The 22,688-nt window shown below is 36.9% G+C and overlaps 1 protein-coding gene across 1 annotated transcript in view; it reads right to left on the bottom strand.

The window, feature by feature from the left end:
- TENM1 (teneurin transmembrane protein 1) overlaps positions 1–22,688 on the bottom strand; it is a gene marked incomplete at both ends in the record, with an annotated part of 577,764 nt that overhangs the window by 85,181 nt on the left and 469,895 nt on the right. Inside the window, 3 exon segments of the mRNA XM_081278185.1 lie at positions 7,700–7,932; positions 13,266–13,286; positions 22,079–22,328. Coding sequence (XP_081134311.1) covers positions 7,700–7,932; positions 13,266–13,286; positions 22,079–22,328 — 504 coding nt within the window.

A 22,688-nucleotide genomic window follows, 5' to 3' on the forward strand; every position in this document is an offset into this window, starting at 1 on the left:
TTTTAGTTCTCAGCGGACACAACATCTTTGTTGGTATGTGGTGCTGAGGATCGAACCCGGGCCGCACGCATGCTAGGCGAGCGCGCTACCGCTTGAGCCACATCCCCAGCCCCTTGGCTAGTGATCTTAAAGAAAAAAAAAGAATCATCATTCTATGCTGTCAGTCCTTACATACAGGGATCCAAGTTTCATTCTAGACAAAATTGTGAGGTGAGGTATAGTCATCCCTCTGCATCTAAAGGTTCCACACTCTTGGATCAATCAACCACATATTGAAAATATTAAAAAGAAATTGTATCAGTACTGAACGTGTACAGACTATTTTCCTTGTCAGCACTCACCTAAATAATATGGTATAACAACTGTTTACATAGCTTCTATATTTTATTAGATATTATAAGTAATGTAGAGATGATGTAAAGCATATTAAAGAATGTTCGTAGATTATATGCAAATACTATGCCATTCATATAAGAGACCTGAGCATTTTCTGTGGATTCTGAGGGATGACTGTATTTCATTGTTATTCTCCCACCTCTCCTCACTTTGATACTATTCTACCAGATACCTAGCACCACAATTTCTCATGCCCTCAAGGTCTGACCTCACTTCCTCATTTTTCAGAATAAATGCTCCATTTTTCTGAAAACACTGAGGCTATCAGATAGAAAACCATCAACCTTCTAGCTCCTTCTACCAACAAACTTATCCTTATCCTTATATTACACATAACCTTGGATGGTCTTTTCATTCTCCCCTCCTAGTCAATGTCTACCCCCTTCCAGTTTCCTACAGATCTTGTTTTGGCATTTCTTCCCTTTCCTTGCTCCTCAGAAGAGTGATCTTCATTAGTGATATTTATTCTTTCATTTCTCATTGGCTCATGTAATGACTAAAATTTAGTTTCTGCCTCTACCACCATTCAAACCACCAATGCTAGTGTCTTTGATGAACTCATTCTCTAATGCAATGGCTAGAAATAGGTGACATTTAATATTGGTTTCCATACCTTCTTAAAATGAGCTACTCCCTTGGCTTCCTGGACACCATGCTTTCTTGGCTAGCCTTCCCTTTTTCTGAAGGATTATTCTGCCTCTTATTATATTAACTTCCATTGCCTACCTTAAAATTATCAGAACTCCCTATGGTTTCTTGGCCCCAACCTTGCGCCAGTACATTTAATTATCCAATCACCAAAATGATCCAAAATACATGCATCAAATGATGCTGTTACTCAGCTGCTTCAGATCCTTTGCCAACAGGAAAATTTTCTTTCTTTTCATATCCATGCCTTTCATATTTTTACTCTAATGGAATTATTTGTGATTCCAAAATATATTATTATTTTTATTCATGTTGTGGTTCCTCTGTAATTTTGTTGAGAGCTATCCTTCAAGTCAATCCAAATGATGAGATCACCAAGGTAGATCATATGTTAAAGGAATTTAAGAAAACCTTGCTGTTCTCATCACACAGGAGAACCAAAAGAACAGTCTAATTCTTGTTTCTGTACTTTATTCTCTCCCTCATAGAGACCTGTGACATCAATAAGACATCACTGATCATAGTCAGCATCTTTTCATTAATCTTAAACATAGCTTTTCAGAATAGCATGCACATGCCCGAGGAAGGAATAGAGCTTCAGGATATATCTCAGCTAGATCTAGGAAGGTATGAAAACTGTTAGTATCTAGACTTTTTTAGACTCAGATTTAATAATTGCCAATAAAGTTAAAATATATTGTGTATGGCTAGTGTCATGAATACCTGAAACCACTTTTGGAAGCTGCTAAGATTTAAGAATCGTCCTTCTCATATGGAACAACCATCGGCAGTCACCTGGTATTGCCTAAGTCCTGCTGACTTCTCAGGTCACTTTGCTTAAAGATGTGCATGAAAACAGAGATATAATCCTTGGTGAGATCCAAGAAAACCAAGTTAAGTCATTGATTAATTTCATCCTGTCCAGTCACTCCTTCACCCTCTGTATGTACTTAAAAAAATAAATGCATTCAAGCTTGTCACAAATTTTATTTTTATATCCCCACCTAGTACCATTTCACATTCTGCTTAAGTACTTGGTCATCTATTACATGACTCATTAGTTTGAGTTCTCTGTAGAATTAAAGAAAGTTGCAGTAAAAATAATAAATGGAACCTAAGTTTCAACTACATCATCCATGCATGTTTTAAAAGCATCTTTCAAAGTCAATTCAAACTCAGATACAATGCCAGGGATTAGCACTCCGTCAACCTCTTTGCTAAGCTTTTTTCTTTGCCCCATTACATTGAAGTATTGATGAGTAAAATGGCAAATGTTTCTCTTTATTGGGATTCAAATCAAAATGCATAAAACTGGGTCAGATAAAGACCTCTTCCCAGGAGAAGCAGCCAGGGGCTATCATATGAAATTCTATTTGGAGATGCTTCCATTTTTCCTTCAAACAAAATTTGTAGTTACTACTGTAGTCAAGAAATTTAATAAAATGAAGGTTTCCTGCCTTGGTCCCTTAAGGAAAATTTGGTGAAGTTCCTAATTGCAGAATCTTCCAAAGAGAAGTGACAAGGTTTCCAGGAGATTTATTTGAATAATTACATTTATAGACTATGTAAATGCTATGTAGTGCACTATGCATACACTCTTAGGTTAGAAAAATCAGAGAAATGAGTTTAATAGAAAAGGAAACTAGACTAAAAGTTCTTGTAAATAAAACTACTTTGTTTCCATTGAATACATGTCATTAGATGAAAACTATTTCCCAATATTTCTATCCTTCCCAGAGATCATAGATTTTGTTATTTGAGTTTTACACTATATATCTGCTCATTTAGATTTTAGCAGATAGGGAAGCAGTGTGAGATAGTGGAGGTATCATGAATATTTTCTTATAATCAGGCAGAACTGGTTTGAATTCCAGGAGTATGCTATAAACTGTCTGACCCTGGGTAAATTTCTTAACTTATCAGTTTCCTTGTTTGCATGATGGGAATAATATTACAATATAGACTTGTGCATTGTTGTGAAGATAAGAGATACTGTGTATAATATATCTAGTACAGTGTATGGCACAAAATAGGGACCCAGTAATTATCTATGGTTATTGTAATACTTTAAAGCTTAGGGAAAGATCATTATGAGCCCTCAGTTTACAACTAAGGAATCTCAGGACCCAGTGTTAGAATGGCTAATGTCACAAAACCAGCCATGGCATCATTAAATTATGTTCAGAAGATCACAGTGAGGTACAGTGACTTGCACAGAATCATTTAAAGAAGCATGGAAATTACATGGATTGAATAAGAAAGTCCAGTCTCCCCCACTGGGTATTCACTACAATTTGTTGCCATTTTTCAGAAACAAAAACAAACAAAAAGTCCCCAATAAACAAAACACCCCATGGCTTCTGACTTTTTATGTTTTGCTGTTTTTTAATCCCATTTGGTAATTGACTCTGACTTTAGGATGAGTGATCTCAAAAGCAAATTTTGTTTCATCTATTTTTAGAATATATTTGGAAAGTAAATTAGCTGTCTTGCAGATTAACATTTACTTGACTTAGCTTGCATAATTAAGGACATGTTGGAGAGTCTCCTATACCTGCAATATGTTGCTTGTTAAAGTCTTAGAGCAAGCTCTCTTTGCTAACCTAGAATTTGTACTCCCTAGATGTACATTTCCATTTTCTACTGATCTACACTTTTTCTTTATGAGCTTCTGAATAGAGGGGGAAAATTCAAACCTTTCTTTAAAGATATCCATTAAACAGTTGCTGTCTTTTAAGGGGGAAGGAAGAAGCTGATGTGCATGGTAGTTCTAAAGCAAAAACCAAATTGGGCTTTCTTGAGAGACAAAGAACCTGCAGGAGAACTTCAAAGATGAAATTAGCAATTAGCCATACTCTTCTCTCAATTTTCACACTGTGCTTTAATAACTTCTTGCATGACTTTTTTCCTTCTATGGAAGTCCATGAAATTGCCCTGCAGCATTCCATATAATGAGAATCTCACTTCTGATTTACTGACAGGGGTGAGTACTGTCTATATTCAGCATAGAGATAGGTGTCATAGCTAGGCACCTAAGTTTCTGACCAGCATTTTTAGAGAAACTTATGTCTGAACATAGGTTCTGCCATGTGAATGATTTTATAGAGCACTATCAGTTTTTTTTTTTTTTTTTTTTGTACCAGGGATTGAACTCAGGGGCACTCAATCACTGAGCCACATCCCAGGCCCTATTTTGTATTTTTTTTTTTTTTTTTAGAGACAGGGTCTCACTGAGTTACTAAGTGACTTGCCATTGCTGAGGCTGGCTTTGAACTCACAATCCTCCTGTCTCAGCCTCCTGAGCTGCTGGCATTTTCAGGGTTTTTAAACACTGTCAGCATGGTTGAAGGTGATGTGGTGGATATTTAGTGTAACTCGTACATCCCATTCTGTTAAATATTCTTGTTCACTTGCTGGATTAAGATAGTGAAGTCTAAGCTTGGTGTTCTTAGGACCCTTTGCTGCTTTGGATGAATAAAGTGTATTAGATTATATGGTAAAGGCCACTTTTGGAAAGATAGATAAATAAATCAGGCCAAAGGAAAATATACCACTGGCTATGACAAGAAGAAAAATGTAGTTTAATATTAGCTTTAATAGATGTATAAATTTTGGCATTCTCATTACTGATGCTTCAAGAGTTCATGTAAATCCTGTTCATCAGGACTCTATTATTGCTGCTTTCCAAGCAAAAAAAGCTGCAGTGAACCAATTATTTGCTTTATTTGGAAAAGCTGAGATATTCATTCTCTATGTGGCAGGTTGAATGTGGTAGGTGAGATGAGTGGTTTTCATACTAGAAGCAACTCAGGAGTGTTAGAGTCTGTAAACAAGTCAGGATGGCGCCTGGCAAAATGCCAGAGGGAGTGGTTTGTGAAGTAATGCCAGTGAGCCATTAGGTGTGGATATTCCTTATTGGTTGACTGCTGTATCTAGTTTATGTTAATTAAGATAAGCTGTGTGGAATGTATAAATACCGCTCCTGTCCTACAATAAACAGCTCCTACTCCTGCTGTATCAATCTACACAAGTTACACAAGTTGTTCGTCACCCCCCCCCCCCCCCCCCGTTATTCACAGGAGGATGTCAATTTCAGGCACAATAATACAGGCTTGATTCCTCCCTATTTCTTATGCAGAAATCATTATAATACCCACAAAGTTTTAAACCTGTGAAAAAGGTGGGACCCAGCCTGATGTATTTCCTTTGACGATGAGCTGAGTTATTCATTCACTCATTAAATATTTATTGTGGACCTACTATGTATAAGAAATGAGAGCTGGCACAGGGAAGAAAGAACACTTTACTATAGTACTTGGGGGGGGAGCTTATGTTCTTCAAGGTAAAATTCATTCCCTTTAAACATCATTCCTTCCCATCATAAACATCATTGAAATTCCTTTTAGGAATACCTGGCATAAATACTAGTTACTTAATTGATCAATAACACAATAAGCACCTAAAGAATATACTGTGCTAAAAATTGGAGAAGTGGGAAAAATTAAAAAATACGAGGTATAGTTTTTCATCTTAAGCAATTTCTTTTGGAAAAAAAATCTCCCACTCATGAAAAAAATGGAAAACAAAAGAAGGCAAAATATAATCAAGTACTAATTTGATAGTGTAGACACTGTTAAAGAAATTCAGATATAATCAACTGGGGTTAGCTAGAAGGAATTTATGAAAGACAAAGCCTTAAAGAAAAGTAAAGTCTTTGGGCTGGGGATATAGCTCACTTGGTAGAGTGCTTGCCTTGCATGCACAAGGCCATGGATTCAATCCCCAGCACACACACAAAAAGTCTTTAAACTGTAGTTGTTGGAACCTAATCCCAACATGGCTAATGTCAAAAGGCTAAAAAGTAACCTCTTAATATTTGAAATAATAAGTGACCATCTAACAAATCAAACATATTAACCTCACTATATTTATTGGCATGGGAAGATATTTATAATATGTTAAGTGTGAAAATCAAGTTACAGAATAGCATTGCATAATATGATTCTAAGAGAATTAAAATATATGATGTGCATGGAAAAGAATAAAAATGGATAAATACTAAAACTTTAATGGTTGTTTTCTATAGGTGGTAGGTTTATGGGTGACTATTTTGTTTTTCATTATCTCTTTTCTAAGTTTTGTGCAACAAATGTATATTATTTGTGTAGCAATTTTAAAAAATGGTTTTATATGACCCCAAATGACTAATTTGCAAAACTCACTAAAATAAATGTACATATGTACACTCATACATCTTGGAGAAGGAACACAGAAAAGTGATTAAATAATTAAGCAGATGGGATAGACAAACTTAAAAGTTGAGCATCCTGGGCTGGGGATGTGGCTCAAGCGGTAGCGCGCTCGCCTGGCATGCGTGCGGCCCGGGTTCGATCCTCAGCACCACATACAAACGAAGATGTTGTGTCCGCCGAGAAATAAAATAAATAAATAAATTCTCTCTCTCTCTCCCCCCCCTTAAAAAAAAAAAAAGTTGAGCATCCTTCATTTTAGTGGCCTAGACTGTAAATATAATCCAAGTCTAAAAAATCATGAAGTTCACATTTGTTCACTAACTTCCAGGCAACCAAACTTGGTCCTTGAAGACTGAGAATAAAATTTAGGACAAATAAGAGTAAGACCGACCTACCACAGAAGGCAAACAAAAAATAGAATTTGTTATCCTAGGGGAGAATACAAGTGAAATACAAGTAGCTTCAAGAATGATCTAGAGCTGGTCATGGTGGTGCACACCTGTAATCCCGTGGTTTTGGAGTTTGAGGCAGGAGGATGGAGAGTTCAAAGCCAGCCTCAGCAACTCAGTGAGACCCATCTCTAAATAAAATGATTTAAAAAAAAGGGCTGGGAGGGATGCAGCTCAGTGGTTGAATGCCCCTGAGTTTAATCCCCAGTACTCTCCCCCTCAAAAAAAAAAAAAAAAAAAAAAGATCTAGGGGCTGGGGATGTGGCTCAAGCGGTAGCACGCTCGCCTGGCATGCGTGCGGCCCGGGTTCGATCCTCAGCACCACATACCAACAAAGATGTTGTGTCCGCCGAGAACTAAAAAATAAATATTAAAAATTCTCTCACTCTCTCTCCTCTCTCACTCTCTCTTAAAAAAAAAGATCTAGATAAATTGGTGGAAAAAAGGTATGTTAATGGTTGTGAAGCAAAAAGTAGGAATGGTAAAGGTCTTTAAGATAGATATACAACACACTTGACAGTGGTAGGAGGTGGGCACAGACCTGATCCCACTCAATGCAAACCACAGACCTAAAGGAGGGGCCTGAAGGCTCTCTTCTGGGCTAGTTTAACCCTTTAATTGCTGGACTGTGGGGATATTCAGGAGGTAGTCCCTGGGAGAAATTAGGAGACAGGAGGTACTCAGAGGGATTTGGCCAATAATTATTTATCAATCAGAAGGGGAGTGTTTCAATCTTTTGCTATCAATTATGACCATACTAATACATATTGGTTAAAATTTCACCATGTATATGCCTATCTTCTGGGATAGACTTCAGAGTTGTCTGTCAGAGGCAGAATATTGAGATGGATGGATGAAGTACAATATAGCAGTATGGCAGTCTTTGGATTTTGTGAAGCCAAATGAAATCTTTAGTTGATGAAAGGAAGATTTTTTGTTGTTGTTGTTGTTTACCTCGAGGGCTGTTCAAAGAAGCTTCTGATGCTCTCCCACCATCTCCGCAGTGACTCTGGTCAAAGGGAAGGCACTGGTCACCTGTTCCTGCTACCACTTCAAAATTCTTGGACAGATCTTTTGTTTCCACAAGAGACTTCAATTTGTAGACTTTTCGAGTATTGGTGTCTGATAGATACAGCAATTCAGACACTGGGTCCATGGCCAGATAGTATTTGTGAGCAGGACTTGTGCTAAGAAAGAGAAAAAAAAAGTTATTCAAAGCAATTTGTCCAACATGCACCCCCTGGGGTCTGCTGTGTGTCACAAATTGAAAAATCTCTTAGGTGAAAGAATTCATGAATCTTCCTGCTTATATAAGGAGGGGACAGATACTTCTTTTTCTTCTCATGGGTCTAGGTATGAAAAAAAAAATGTCCAATGTGTACTGCTAACTTGAAATGATGCTAGCATTTTACTATCATCAATTTTGAGGGTAGAAAGAAACAGAGGAGAAAAAAATCCCAGGAGATAACTTTTCTGATACTTTTCATACCCTGTTATTCAATTACCAATTGGGAGACTGCCTGAATATCTCACAGTCACTTCAAACTCAAAAATCTGGAACAGAAGTTATTTTATTTTTTTACCTTCCCCATTCCTCAAAAACATGCTCTTTTTCTGTGCTTTCTGCCTCACTTGGGGACACTGCCATCCTCCTAAGGCTCTTGCTGTCAGTTAAATAGCATGGCCAAAGGTAGAGAAGCATTGCTGGGAGGACTGTGCTGTAGATCTGCAGTCAAAATTTTCTTCTCCAAAGTTCTTTTTTTTTTTAAGCTGATAATCAATTCCCTTATCCATTTTTCTTCTTTCAGGACATCATACAATTGATTATATTTAACTTTATTTAAGGTATAATCCTGATCACAGGATTGTGTAATCACATGCCATCTCTCCTAAAGACAACTTACCTTGACTATTTTGCCATTTTTAAACTCTTCAATCACATATGCCCATAGGATCTTATGTTATTTTTGTCTGTATCGATGATTAAGCTCATTATTTTTGAGTCTTGTTAATTTCAGTGTTTTAATTGCTGCAGTAACTTTTGGTTTGGGGATATTTTACTTGAACCTAAGGTTCATGTGTGACTGGCATCACTCAAGCTGCAAACCTGGAAGTCATCCCTGATTCTTCTTTTTCTCTCTATAGGCAATTGTGTCTGTAAAGTAGCTTTCAGAAGCATCCTCTTCTTTCATGCCTCCTGCCATTGCATTATTTCTAACTTTCATCATCTCTGGCCTGAAGTATTTTCTACAGTGTGGCATATAGAAGTTTTTGATTATTTAAGTCCATTTTCTCCTACACTGCCTTCAGGAGTATTCTGATGATTTGGCTCTCATCTTTTAAAACTTTTAAATGTTCTTGTGTGGTATACAAGGTTTCTCCACTCGATTCATTTTCATATGCCTTTTGAGGCTTTACTCCTTAAGGAAGCCTTCCCTTAATCTCCAGCTTGGGTTATTTGCACTGTGCTTAAGGGGATTATATATTATGTTAATTATTTATGTGTCAGTATCCCCCCAAATAAACCATGAGAGCTTGGAGAAGAGCAACCTTTTCTTGTTTATCTCTAAAATGTTTAATACCCAGAACTCTGCCTAGCACCTAGTTGACTAAGTGAGAAAGTATAAGCCACTCTTCTCCAATTCTTTCTCTTCACCATTACTCAAAACCAGCAAAACATCATGTTTTTTTTAAGTTCTACCTTGTAAATTCTCTAGTCTGCCTGCTCTATCTCTGCTGTCATTAGTTGAAGTCTCCATCACTCCTTTCATCTGAAATATTTACTTGGCACCATTTCTATATTGTGTGTTTGTTTATTAATTTATTAAAATCATTTACTAAGTGCCTAAAATGTGCCCAAAATCTGTGCTATGATCTGGAGACCTACCTTTGTGTAAGATACAATCCCTTTCTTCATGAAACTCACAGTTTAGTAGAGGAGAAAGACAAGTAATCAGGGTCTGTCATAAATCCAAATATTATGACAGAAGAGGTAGAAAGAGAGAAATGAGCAGAAAGGAGGGAATCATGACCTAATAGCATCTATTGTGTTGTATTAGCATTATTTTAAAAAATTATTAACTGAAGTTAATACTTTATTGAGGTTTCCTTAGTTTTTACCTAATGCCCTTTTTTGTTTCAGGACTCCATTCAGGATATCAAATTATATTTAATCATCATGTTTCCTTATGCTCTTCTGGGCTGTCACAGTTTCAGAATTTTCTTGTTTTTGATGACCTTACCAGTTTTGAGGAGTATTTTGTAGGATGACCCTCTATTGGAATTTGTGTGCCTTTTTCTCATGGCTAGACAGGAGTTGTGGGCTCCTGGAGGAAGACCACAAAGGTCAAGTGCTATTTTGATCAAATCATATAAAGGGTACAAACCTATCAACATGACTTATCACTGATGGGGTTGACATTCACCTCCTGGCTGAGACAGTATTTCTCCACTGTAAAGGTATTCTTTCTCTCCCACTTTCCGTATTTTTTGCTTTGGAAGGAAGTAACCCTGTACACCCAACATTTGAAGTATAGGGAGTTATATTCTACTTCCTTGAGGGTGGAACATCTACATAAATTATTTTGAATTCTTCTGAATGGGAGCTTTATCCCATTTTCATTTATTTAAGAATTCACCAGTGGGGCTGGGGATGTAACTCAAGCGGTAGCGCGCTTGCCTGGCATGCACTGGACGCTGGGTTCCATCCTAAACACCACATACAAATAAAATAAAGATGTTGTGTCCACCGAAAACTAAAAGATAAATATTAAAAATTCTCTCTCTCTCTCTCTCTCTCTCTCTCTCTCTCTCTCTCTCTCTCTCTCAATAAAAGAAAATTCACCAGTTTATTTATACCAGTATGGACTCTTGGATATTTATTTTATACTTTGCGTTAAATCTAATGCTACTTTATTTTGTTGCTCAAATTGTTCCAGCTTTAGCCATTTAAAGCTCTTCTGTTGGCTCATGTGCCCTTTTGCCAAACTTGTATAAGTGTTGATTTTTTTTGATAGCACTTCCATACATTCTGGCACTATAAAATGTTCTACCAAGTCATCTTATACACTTCCTGCCTCAATCCTAGAATCAGTTATTTCTCCAAGAATCCCTGGTTCCTTGTATTGGAGAATAGTATTAGAAGCCAATATCTGGAGGCATATGTAAGCACTATTTTTGCCACACATCTCTCATTCTCTCCAACTACACTGTGAGCTCTTTGCAGGCAGGTACCATATTCACCTTTCTATTCTTAGTGCCAAATAGAGTGCCTGACAGATTTGGGGTTTGGTAACTGTTGAACTAAACTGGACTGTGGGACGTGAAACTAAGACATAAGTAAGTTTAGGCCTTGGATACTTAACCAGCAATATGGAGGAGAGAGGGTCAAAGGTACCTTTAAAGACTGATTTGTTCTTAATTGTATTCAAAATTGCATTTGCCCTCTCAAGCATATTTATGTATGTTAATAATAATAAGCCTGGAAAATACTAATGGGATTCAGGTTACAGTTTCTATTGGAAAAAAAATCAGGTTCAGTTGGAATACTTGATTTTTATCCAACTACCTTCGTCAAGTAAGATAATCTGGTAGATTCCAGGAATATCTTCAACCCTGGAACCACCATGACAGGTGCTGTAAATACACTGAAAAAGGATCCAACAGACTCCAGGCTGATTTGGCAATTTTATCAGACAAGGAATCTCTGTAGCAGAGACTTCTTAAATAGGGGTTTGAGTGAAAGTTTTTACATTAGTTGAATTTTTACCTGCAGAATAAAATTTCTCCCATGTGCTTAGATCTTTCTACAATAAAGAAGGAGTCACAACCATTCCCCGAAACAACTGTCAATACTTTGGTAGCCAGTTTATGGAGTTTCAGCTAAGCCAGATTAATCATGCTTTGTTTAGAAAAAGCCCATAAGCTATTTCTCTAAGAGAAATGTTATCCACACAAAAGTACTTTGGAATGCATTACATTCATTCATTATTGAATATCTCCAATATGCCTCTGAGGGAAATTAGAATTAGCATTCCCCTCAAACCTCAGCTGGGGAAACCCAGACACATAGCGGGGCTTGCCCAGGGTCACTAACAAGACTGGGCCTGTAGTAAGATTAGATTAGACTGGATCATGTGTGACTATGTGTGACTATGTGTGTAATATGCCATCAGAAATTGTTCTGAAATTGGAACAAAAATCAGTGCTCTTGCCTTCTGAGTAACATGTCTTATTTTGCTCAGTGAGGATTTTCTCTAACTTATGTACTAGCATTTAGAAAATGCAATAGCCCACCATACCAAATTCAAATCTGATTAATGTTATTTCCTTGACAGCCAACAGTCAGGAACATTCCCTATATTGGTATGTAATTTCTTGCCATTTCATGCCATTGCCCAAGTGCACTTCAGCTCTTTTGAAACTGATTACTTTCTACTTTCTGAAAACATGCCATACCTTAGAAAGAAAAGCCACTGTGTTACATTCCAATTTGCTATAATCCCTCGTGTCTAAATACATATTGCAATTTGAGAAATGTGAAGATTACTTTTATAATTAGGGTGTTAGACTTACTGTCACCTTCTGGTTAGTTTTACATTCAACCAGTGTCCTTCAACTTAGCAAAGATCACTTCATTCATGCTAGTTAAAATCACATAGATTGTTAAATGGGCAATTAATGCTTACAATTAATACTGTGCAACACTTTACCAGTAAGCAATTTGACAACCAACTTAATTTGCTTAAGGAATCAATTATGCCAAAGTAGTGAGGCTGATCTCATGCATTGGCATTTAGAAAGTGGCATCTCTCAAACGAAATCCAAATTATAAACCCTATTGGTGCCATTTTGATGACAATTGGCATTTGGGAGTGAATAAATTCAGTTTTCTCTTTTACAATTTCAGGAATTTAGAATAGTTTTAACAAGTTTAATAAAGAAACAAATTGAATAAATACTCATTATGATTAATTCCAGAGCTATGTGACAATGATGGTAAATGGTAAACAGTTATTTCAGAATTTTCCTATTCTTTGTGGTGGGAAGAAATAGAAACCATAAGGTTATACCAAATAAAGAAAGAAAAACTATTATTAAATAAGGTCATCATACACTTGACAACTCCATTTCTGGTTCTAGGGAGATTGCTGTATTATTCCTGTCTCTACCTGCAACTTGAAAACAGCCAATCTGTTTGAACTTACAGACTAATTTGTGATATCACCTTAGGGAAATATGATAAGCCTTATGACCTTGCTTTACCATGAAGTACTGAACTGCCAGATTTCACTTATCTTGTTTTCTGTTCAGTATGTTCTCTTCTTCTAGCAAATTTCTACTTAGTGGTGGAGTCCTGTTCTTTTGGAAGACACTTACCTGCATCATAATTTCCATAAATTCACTTTCACATCATTTCTTTAACCTTATTTAAGAAGCAAAATTTCCATTATCACATTATTGGGAGGTGGCCTCTTAGGCAACGGGGGTTAATAGGCAGCTGCCCATGTCATTTGCTTACCTATGTCTGGTATCTCTGTTTCTAGGTTGCACAAGGTATCCACGAGTGGCAAGTAAAAGCAAATAGAGAGTCATCAGTATCGTTCAACAATTCAAATCTAACCACACACAAACTCCTAATTCAGTTTGTTATAATTAGGGAGACTCCACAGGCATCATTTAGTCAGGTGTGCAACCCAAAGTTGACCCAATCTTCCAGGCTTCTTTTCCTGACATGGTGTCAAGGTGATTGTCCCAACTTCTAAGGCAAGTTTCTCAAACAGTTCTCCCTGGACCACCTGCATCAGAATCACTTGAGTTCTTATCCATGTGTAGTTTCATGGTGCTCTTCCTAGTCTTACCATATCAGAATTCTGATATGGGGGTGTGAGCCTGGGAATTTTATTTTTCACAAACTCAGCTGGTGATTCTGATACATAGTTAGTCTTAAGAACCACTGTACATGTATGAAGACATGAATTGATGTGAGCATACTTTATATACAAACAGAGATGTGAAAAATTGTGCTCTATATGTGTAACAAGAATTGTAATGCATTATGCTGTCATTTATTTTTTTAAAAAAATCAATAAAAAAAGAACCACTCGGTTAGGAGCTGAAAAATCAGTGACTGCAAAGGATCTAACCATTCTAGGCTCTGCTTTGATGGCCAAAATAACCCTATCAAAATGTGAAATCATTGTTTTTTATAATCAAGTCAAGTGCTGGACAGGCAAAAACCCCTTATTAAATTTTAGAGGTAAAAATATGAATATCTGTGTGCATCTTCCTTAATATTAAAAAATTTCTTAATGGGCCAGACATGGTGGCATATGCCTGTAATTCCAGTTACTTAGAAGGCTGAGGCAGTTAGATCCCAAGTTTGAGGCTAGCCTGGGTAACTTAGTGAGACCTTGTCTGAAATAAAACAGAATAAAAAGAGTTGAGGATGTAGTTTAGGTGTAGACTGCTTGCCTGGCATGTACAAGGCTCTGGGTTCATTCCCCAGACACACACACACACACACACACACACACACACACACACACACTCACACACTATTAATAAGTTGAAAGTATGAGGGTTTTCTCTTAGACCACGACAGGATGTCCTTAGTATCAAAACTGCTGCATCAATAAGCTGGGAATGGTGGTGCACACCTATAATCCCAGCAGCTCGGGAGGCTGAGGCAGGAGGATCCCAAGTTCAAAGCCAGACTCGGCAACAGCAAGGTGCTAAGCAACTCAGTGAGATCCTGTCTCTAAATAAAATACAACATAGGGCTGGGGATGTGGCTCAGTGGTTGAGTGCCCCAGAGTTCAATCCTTGGTACATCATATGTATCAACTATTAAAATTTTGTGTCTTTCAGTCATCCATGCTCAAAGGGGTAATTGGGGTGGGAAAACCAGAATTGCCAGCCCAAACTAAGCTGAACCCTTTGGAGGTCCCTGATCCATGAACCTCTTGGCATATGGTATTGCCTAGGGCATTTCACTCTGGGACATGGTATGAGGCTTCTTACATAGGAGACATAGACTTTACAGGCCTGACTTTGGGTCAAGTCTGCTTGGAATTAAAAGGCTATAATCATCTGTGAAATACAGTCATTTTAATTTTAAAATCCTTTTAAATCTGGCCCTTATGTCATTTTGAAAATGTGAAGATAACAAATCTTTTAATCTAAAGTAGAAAACATTCTTGTTCTTTGGAACATTAAAGAAAAAGAAAAGATCCAAAATTATTTCATTTGAAATTATCTGCTAAAATGAATTCAACTCTTTTGAAAAAGAACCTTTCTGGGATTTTTACTAGCTGGGCCACAGGTCAGGGTCCACTGACTTTTCTGTTTCTCTGGCCCATCTCAAAAGGGTAGTATCTTGTGGGTTGACAGGAAGGTCAAGCTGTAAGGATACAGAGCTCTTATTAGAAACCCAGCCTCAGGCATTTGCACCTCTTTCTATTTTCTTTGTCTCTTAGGCACTTGCTTGTTTTCTAGTCCTCTAAATTGTAAGGTGAGGGTATTCAAGGCTGGTTCTCTTCACTATAACATAGTTGATCCTTCTGAAGGAAGTGTAGTTGTGAAAATACTAGAAGGACCTCATTAAAACATGGTTTCATCTGCAATAGATTTTTATGACACAGAACCATTTGTGTGGCTACAAAGGGTTTTGAAATTCTTAGGTGATGGCAAGGAGTAGGGAGGGGGATGGTTTGATTTTCTTGCAGCTGCTTCTGATCCTGCCAATAATGTCATTGTGAATTTGGAAAGATGTCCCATATTATGCAGAGCAGCTTCTCTCATTAACATCTCAGAGGGAGGAAGTGAAAATGACGGAATTTATTTCCAGTGTGTGACCTTGTTCTGTCTCAGAATTACTTTTAGTTAAGGATTTAGGATTGAGAGCTACAACCAAAGTCAGCCTGCTGCGCAGCTAGCAACTGATTACACACTGAGGTGCCAGTGTGTGAGCTCTTCACAAAAGCCTAGGCCCATCAGTGGGCATCACCACCTGGCAACTGACTGACTTGAAGCTTGCTATGAGTTAGGAGGAGAAAGGAGTGGAATCAAATCTTTTTAGAGCAAACAATGCTCCTAATGATAGGGTCTCTGAGTTGGTCTTTGATTTTCTCAGAATCCAAATGATGGAAAGGGCCATCTACACTTCTTTTTTAATTTAAAAGAAAATTAATGAGTCATGATTTATATACCATGAAATTCACCTTTCTAAAATATACAATTCAACAATTTCCAGTATATCCAGAGAGTTGTGCAACTGCTGCCATCATCTAATTCCAGAGCATTTTCATCACCCTGTGAAGAAATTCTGTACCTATTTGCTGATAATTACTTCCCATTCACCCTTCCCTAAGTTCCAGGCAACCAAAAAAACTGATTTCTGTCTCCATGGATCTGCCTATTTTGGGTATTTAACATAAATAGAATCATACAATATTTGCCCTTTTGTGTCTGGCTTCTCTCATTTAACACAATGTCTCATTTATTCTTTTTATATTTTTTTTGTGAGGCAAGTTACAGAAAAGAGGAGATATACCAACTTTGGTGCTACTGTCTAGTTAGTTGGCATCAGGAGAGTTTGAATGGCCTGCTCTGTGGTAGCTGTAGTCCTTTACTTGTTCTTCATGATGTTCTTGACTTCTTTCCTCATTCTTGGCCACAAATATTTGGTGTTGAAGAATGGACTGCCTTCCCTGCTCATCTTTCCATGGTTTTCTTTGAATAGCTGGTGTCCACTCTTCTTGTCACTGACTTCACAGCACTCCCTAGTCAATCAACTTTTATCTAAGACTACCTTCCCCTACGATTTGGCTCTATCCCTCACCCTTATCACAACTTACCTGTCTTGTGTTTTAGAGTCCTGTTTTCAGCTAACAGTCCCTTTGAAAAGTAAACTGATAAATGAATGAATATTGAAGGACTAGTGGATGAGTTTAGTTTGAGAGGCCACTCTAAAATAAGTTATTATTTTGGGAACTCTTAGAAACATAATGTATCAACTCAAAAGATCCCAGTTGTTAGAGTGGAAATTTGGGACACTGTGGAAGACCTGCAAAGATGTTTTTGGGTGAGACAGAAGGAGCCTTTGAGTGCTACTGTTAACACAGATCAAGCTGGGGAAGGAACCACTTGTGTCATCTAAATGTAGTATTTTTACTATTTGTAGCTTCAGTGCTGTGGATAAGAGAATGGTTCTTGGACATTTCTCAGCTATTTGCAGAGCTCTACAAAGCCCAGGTTCTATTTGTTCCTGCAGCAGAGTGCTCTACAAGTTCCACTGCCCCTCAGCATACTAATTGGCCCTAAACGGGTGCTATTCCAGGTCTACTCCATTTCTAGTCAATGACAGGAGTCAAACACTGAGAACAATATAAGAAATATTAACCAGTCACTGGAAAAGAAATAGTAAAATCTCAGGAGAAATTTTCATGTCACATTGACATTTGTCGAGTCCAAATTACTCAAGGTACCAAGAAGCAGTCTCTTATTTTTTCTCTTTCATTTTTAAGGGAAGGACAAAATAAATATCTAGAGACTAACATAATACTGAACAATAGCAGCATGAGGTTTTTATAAAGAATAAATCACTTCTAGTCATGCTTAATAGGTTTTCTAATAGAATTTTGAAATTAGAAGATGAGAGGGGAGCAAAGGGATGTTACATATTTGAATTCTTGCAAAGTACTATTATGGTGTCTCCTATTTTTACTTATATAATTATCCCTGTTAGTTTTAGAAAACCAAGAAGTGGCCCTGAGGCCATGATCAAAGAAAAAGCAAGCAGTCATAAATGATGAGAAATAGTTGAAAGACTTAGGGATGTTTGAACTAAAGAAGAGAAAGCTCAGAAAACTATGGCAGCTCTCTTCACACTTGTGAAAGTTTGTGAAGTGACTTCTGTGCTGCTTCAGATGCTAACATTTGCCTCTACTAAGTGGATGTTTCATGAAGGCAGATTTAAGTTGAATATAAGGAAGAAATTATTAATGGAGCAATCGAAAGATGAAATGGGTTTTCTTGAGAGGTATTCTAGCTTCTTTTTATTGAAAGGGACTAAACAAAGTAGAGATGACAAACTACTATCACTTTTGTGCTAGAGAAATGTGTGTGTGTGTGTGTAAAATTTTAACATGAGAAGCAAATCCCTTAGGGAAACCAAGACCTGAACTATTTCACAGAATAAAGAATCTGTCTTTAAAAGTCTTCAGAAAATGTGTTTTTGAAACTTCTTTAGGTTTAATTGCATGATTTTATAAGCTTCTTTATTATCTTATTCTATATCCCACTGTTATGGTTTAGACATGAGGTGTCCCCGAAAAGCTCACATTTGAAACAATACAGGATGGTTTAGAGGTGAAATGATTGGGTTATAAGAGCCTTAACCTAATTAGTGAATTAATCCCCTAATAGGGATTGACTAGGTGGTGACTGAAGTCTGGTAGTGTGTGGCAGGGGAAAGTGGGTTGCTGGAAGAGTGCCTCTGGAGGATATATTTTGTATCTGGTGAGTCAACTCTCTTTCTACTTTCTGATCTTCATGTGAGCTGCTTCCCTTGTCACACTATTCTGCCATGATGTTCTGTTTCATCCCTGGCCCTAAGGTATAGAGTCAGCCACCTATGGAGTGAGACCTCTAAATTGTGAACCCTCAAATAAGTTTTTCCTCCTTAAAATTGTTCTTGTCAGGTCTTTTGGTCAACAGCAGCAAAAAAAACCTGGCTGAAACACCTACACTGAAAGGAAGCATTAAGATGTGTATTAAAGCACTAAGTTGTATATTTATGGATAAAATCTGCTGGAAACAGCCAAAGGGTTATTATAGGCTTAAATAACATAAAATATTGTTTCTCTAGGCAGATTTCTAATGACAATTATATCATTGACTTTTCCTTTTCTTCCTTGTTCAGCTAGTGAGTGACCAACCAGAGGAAATAAATGATGGCAACCAACAAATATTAAATTATTTCTTAGGTCAGGTGAAAGAAGCTTAATTGGGGATACTTTGAATTGGCAGGGTTGAGGATGGAAGAATCTACAGTCTTCTAATTTTTGAAATGTCAAGGGGCATCTGTAATTGTTCAACGTGGCCAAAATATTGAATAAAAAGATAGCAGAGAAGGAAATATGACAGGGAATCCATTAGAACCAAACTTTATGTCCTTCCAAAATATCATCGAACATTGGGTTGAGAACTACCCATCTGTGCATCTCAATACAAGTGAAACCGATACAAGTGAAACCATATGAGACATGTAAGAAGACACTGAAATATAAACCTGAATTCAATTTTATGGATAAGGAAATAGAAGACAGAGTAATTAAGTTTCATAATATATAATCTGACAAGGGTCAAGATCTAGAAAGTTCTCTATCCTTTTTTTTTTGTTATAACCTGTTAATAATATTGTCCTTCCATTTACAACTTTGAATATAAGCAACAATACAATGACTCTATTAGTATGTGTTTCCAAGGAAACAGATGATTCAACCAAGTAAAATGACTAATATGCATGGGGCAGGGAGCATTTAAATTAACTGATTTTAATAACAACAACAAAACTGGTACAGAATGAAGTTTCTACCTAAACAAAATAGAAACTAAATAAGTATTAAGGTTCTTAAGATATCATGGTCTTATTAAATCAACTTATTTCTCCCTAAGAAACAAATCTGAAAATATTATAAAGCAAATATATAAATCCACCAATATATGAAAGATTCAGTGTACACATATAAGCTACTGATCAGGATACATGCTTTAAAAAAACAGTGAATCTAATAAGAACTATATTAGTTTCTGGGTAAACATGACAACTAATGTATGCTGACATAAACTAGTTTAATGGTTTTGATTATAGTCAAATAGGGAGTTACCTGTCAATTAGGTCAAAATGATCACATATATTCAATCAGTTTTTTTCTCTCATGGCCAATCACAGGAATGTTGGAATAGAGAAGGGAGAATTGCTTTTCTCTTTGAACTTACTGCAGGAGATCTTAACTATGACAGCACTTGGGTGGGGATTCAAGGGAGGGGAAAACACAACCCTGTAAATCATTATGTGCGATTTTGGGTGATGTGTATTTTCTGAAAGGGCCTATATCTTTAAATAGATTCTCAAAGAAGTCTGAGACCAACAACAACAACAACAAAATAAACTTCTTTAAAAGATACTAATTAAAAAAACCAGCTAATGAGACTTATGCTAAGTGAGAGATCTTTCATGTAGGAGTTTGTGGTGTGTACATGCCTATGTATTTGAAGATCTGTGACAATGAGAGAAAACAGTGTTGTAGAGTAAGAATGCATAGAGGCATTGGACAAGACTTCAGTCAGAAACTAATTTTTCTTTATACTGAGGAAATAACTTTACAATTAAGGTTCAAGATATTCTATTTCATACTTTAAATGACTTTGTGTTGAAGGTCATAAGGTACTTTGGACTAAAATGCAAATTTGTGAACTGTTAAGGATCCTTGACCAAGAGAGAATCTCATCAATGAATGACAATTGCTCCACCTTATATAAATTTACATTTAAATTACAAAGGAAAAAACTAAAGTTAGCTGGGGCTTTTTTATATTATTTTTTTATATTTTACTATCTTTAATTTTAATATCTTTCCTTTGAGGAGTTAGCTACATAAGGACTAGATATAAAGGCTTTGTAGGGTGAGCTATTTAAGCTCAGCAAGACAAAGTCTTTGTCTACCTGACAACCAATATCTGCATGACTGGAAATGTTCAGATGTTGAATGAATTGTTCAGTGCTCCCATCCATGTTTGGAATCATGTAGACAGAACACCCACCGGGTTTTCAAAACAATGTAGAATGTTGTACAAATCATTTCCATATCCAGACATACAATTATTTTGGCCTTCCTGTTGACTTTCCAGTAAGTAGGTGCCCAAAGAATTGGAAATGACAAGTCCCTAGGACATCTTGAGGTACTTGAACCCTTGATTAGGGTAGGGCACTATGAATTAGTACTTCTCTATACTCTCTGGATGTGCTTTGTCTTTATAAAGCCTTAACTTTACAGTCTATTTTTATTAGCCAAGGGATTTAACAGCTTTCTTCCCTATGACAGCGTTTGCAATTATAATTAAGAAATGTATTAAAACTGGAGTGAATTAATGTGAAAAATGGATGGGGGCTTGGGACTAGAAGATTTCCCCAGCTAGGTGTGAAGGAATAACTCAGTCTGAGAAAAGGGAGGTAGGTTTCTTAGCAAGCATAAGAATCTGAAAAATATCAAGGAATATCCTTATAAATTCAAATTTCCATGCTAGCGTGAACATAAGTATTAAATGAAAATGACCGGAGGCTTCTCATGTATTTTGACAGGCCTTCACAGTTCTCTGTACATACAAGTTGCTCTATTGATGGGTCTGCTTTCCCAGTCACTATTTTGGAGGTATAGTTCGTAGGATAGCATCAAAATCTTCTGGAATATCAAGAAACTGTTAGTTTAAATTTCCAGAGGCATAAATCAGTGATAGAGCAGTCATAATCAATTAGAAGGAAAGCTCTACCAATTTACCCAGGGAGAGGAATCAGATTTATCTATCCCTAACAAGATGGGGGTATATGCTTCTCTTTTCTTAGACTCTAAAAGACATATATTGTGTCTTATAGCCTCAGAAAGGGTAAAAATAAGATGATTAGGCCACGGTCTACTTAGTTGTAATCTTTATGTAAACTTGAGGATACAGAACATCAAAAGATATGAATTCCTTACAAAAGGTGTCAAAATTCTTTTTAGTCTTGAGAAATCTAAGGGTGAATGCTTTGCTCATCGTGGAGTTGAGCTTTTAAAGATAAAAACCTAGTTCTTTCCTTATCAGGCCATGAAAAAAACAGACTACCATTTCATTCTTTATTAAAGGACCACTTCAAAAGATTGGACCCAGAGAATTTAGAAAGTTTAGCTTTTGGACATGGTGATACTTCTACTTGCCAAAATGGAATAGATATTTTTATTAGTCTTCATGGGAACCAGCAATGTGGGTCGGTGACTTACCTGAGCACTTGAAAGTATTGAGATCAATGTCAGTGACAGCAGAGTACATAGGAAAGGCACCACATACAGGTATGTCAACACTTCCTGGTTCTTCAAAGCAGTGCTCAAAGGTTCCTTCAAATAGGAGGAGTGGGCACGTTGTCTATTGTTCCTATTCCTGCATCTTAACTCAGTGCTACAATACAGGCAACTGCATTTTCTGCTCCTTCTGGCAATATTTTGTCTCTTCATGTTATCTTAGTCTTGCTTTTCCTTTATCCGCTAAGCAAACATAGAGATTAGAGGAGACTTACCTTAATTCCAAAATACTAACGGAGTTTCCTGAGGGAAATATTCGCCTTACAAAATTGAAGTCACCAACATACACACTGCCATCAGGGCCAGAAGCTAAGGCAACAGGAGCAAAGAGTTTGTTGTTGTGGGCTGGACCATTGCAGTTGGTGCAAGCTACACTCCTTTGGTGTCCATTACCCATTATGGTTGATATGACTGGGGGCTGCTGGGAAATGAACATATTTTCTCCATTTCCTTTATGTATGATTCCTAGACACAAGGAAAAAAATTAAAAAAAAAAACAATTACCACAAAATAATTTCAGCTACATTTAAATTCCTCAGCTACATTTAAATTCCTCTCTCATTGTTCAAAACAGGAAGGAGCTTTGGCCTGGCATAAAAAAATCTGAGAGTGAAACAAATTGCCTTGGTTTTGTTTAACTGCATAACTACAACAATGCATCTCAGTTTGCCTATCTGTGAAGTGGAGAAATACAATGAGACCCTTTAATGCTGATTCTGAATACCTCAATAAGGCATTCAATGACTAACTTTTAGTGATTCCCTGTTCACTGTGGGCTTTGTGCATCATCTATGGCTAATTTTTCATCTCTGGCCAGCTTTCTAC

The sequence above is a fragment of the Spermophilus citellus genome (genome assembly GCF_964194105.1).
Source record: "Spermophilus citellus genome assembly, chromosome: X".
Classification (NCBI taxonomy): Eukaryota; Metazoa; Chordata; class Mammalia; order Rodentia; family Sciuridae; genus Spermophilus; species Spermophilus citellus.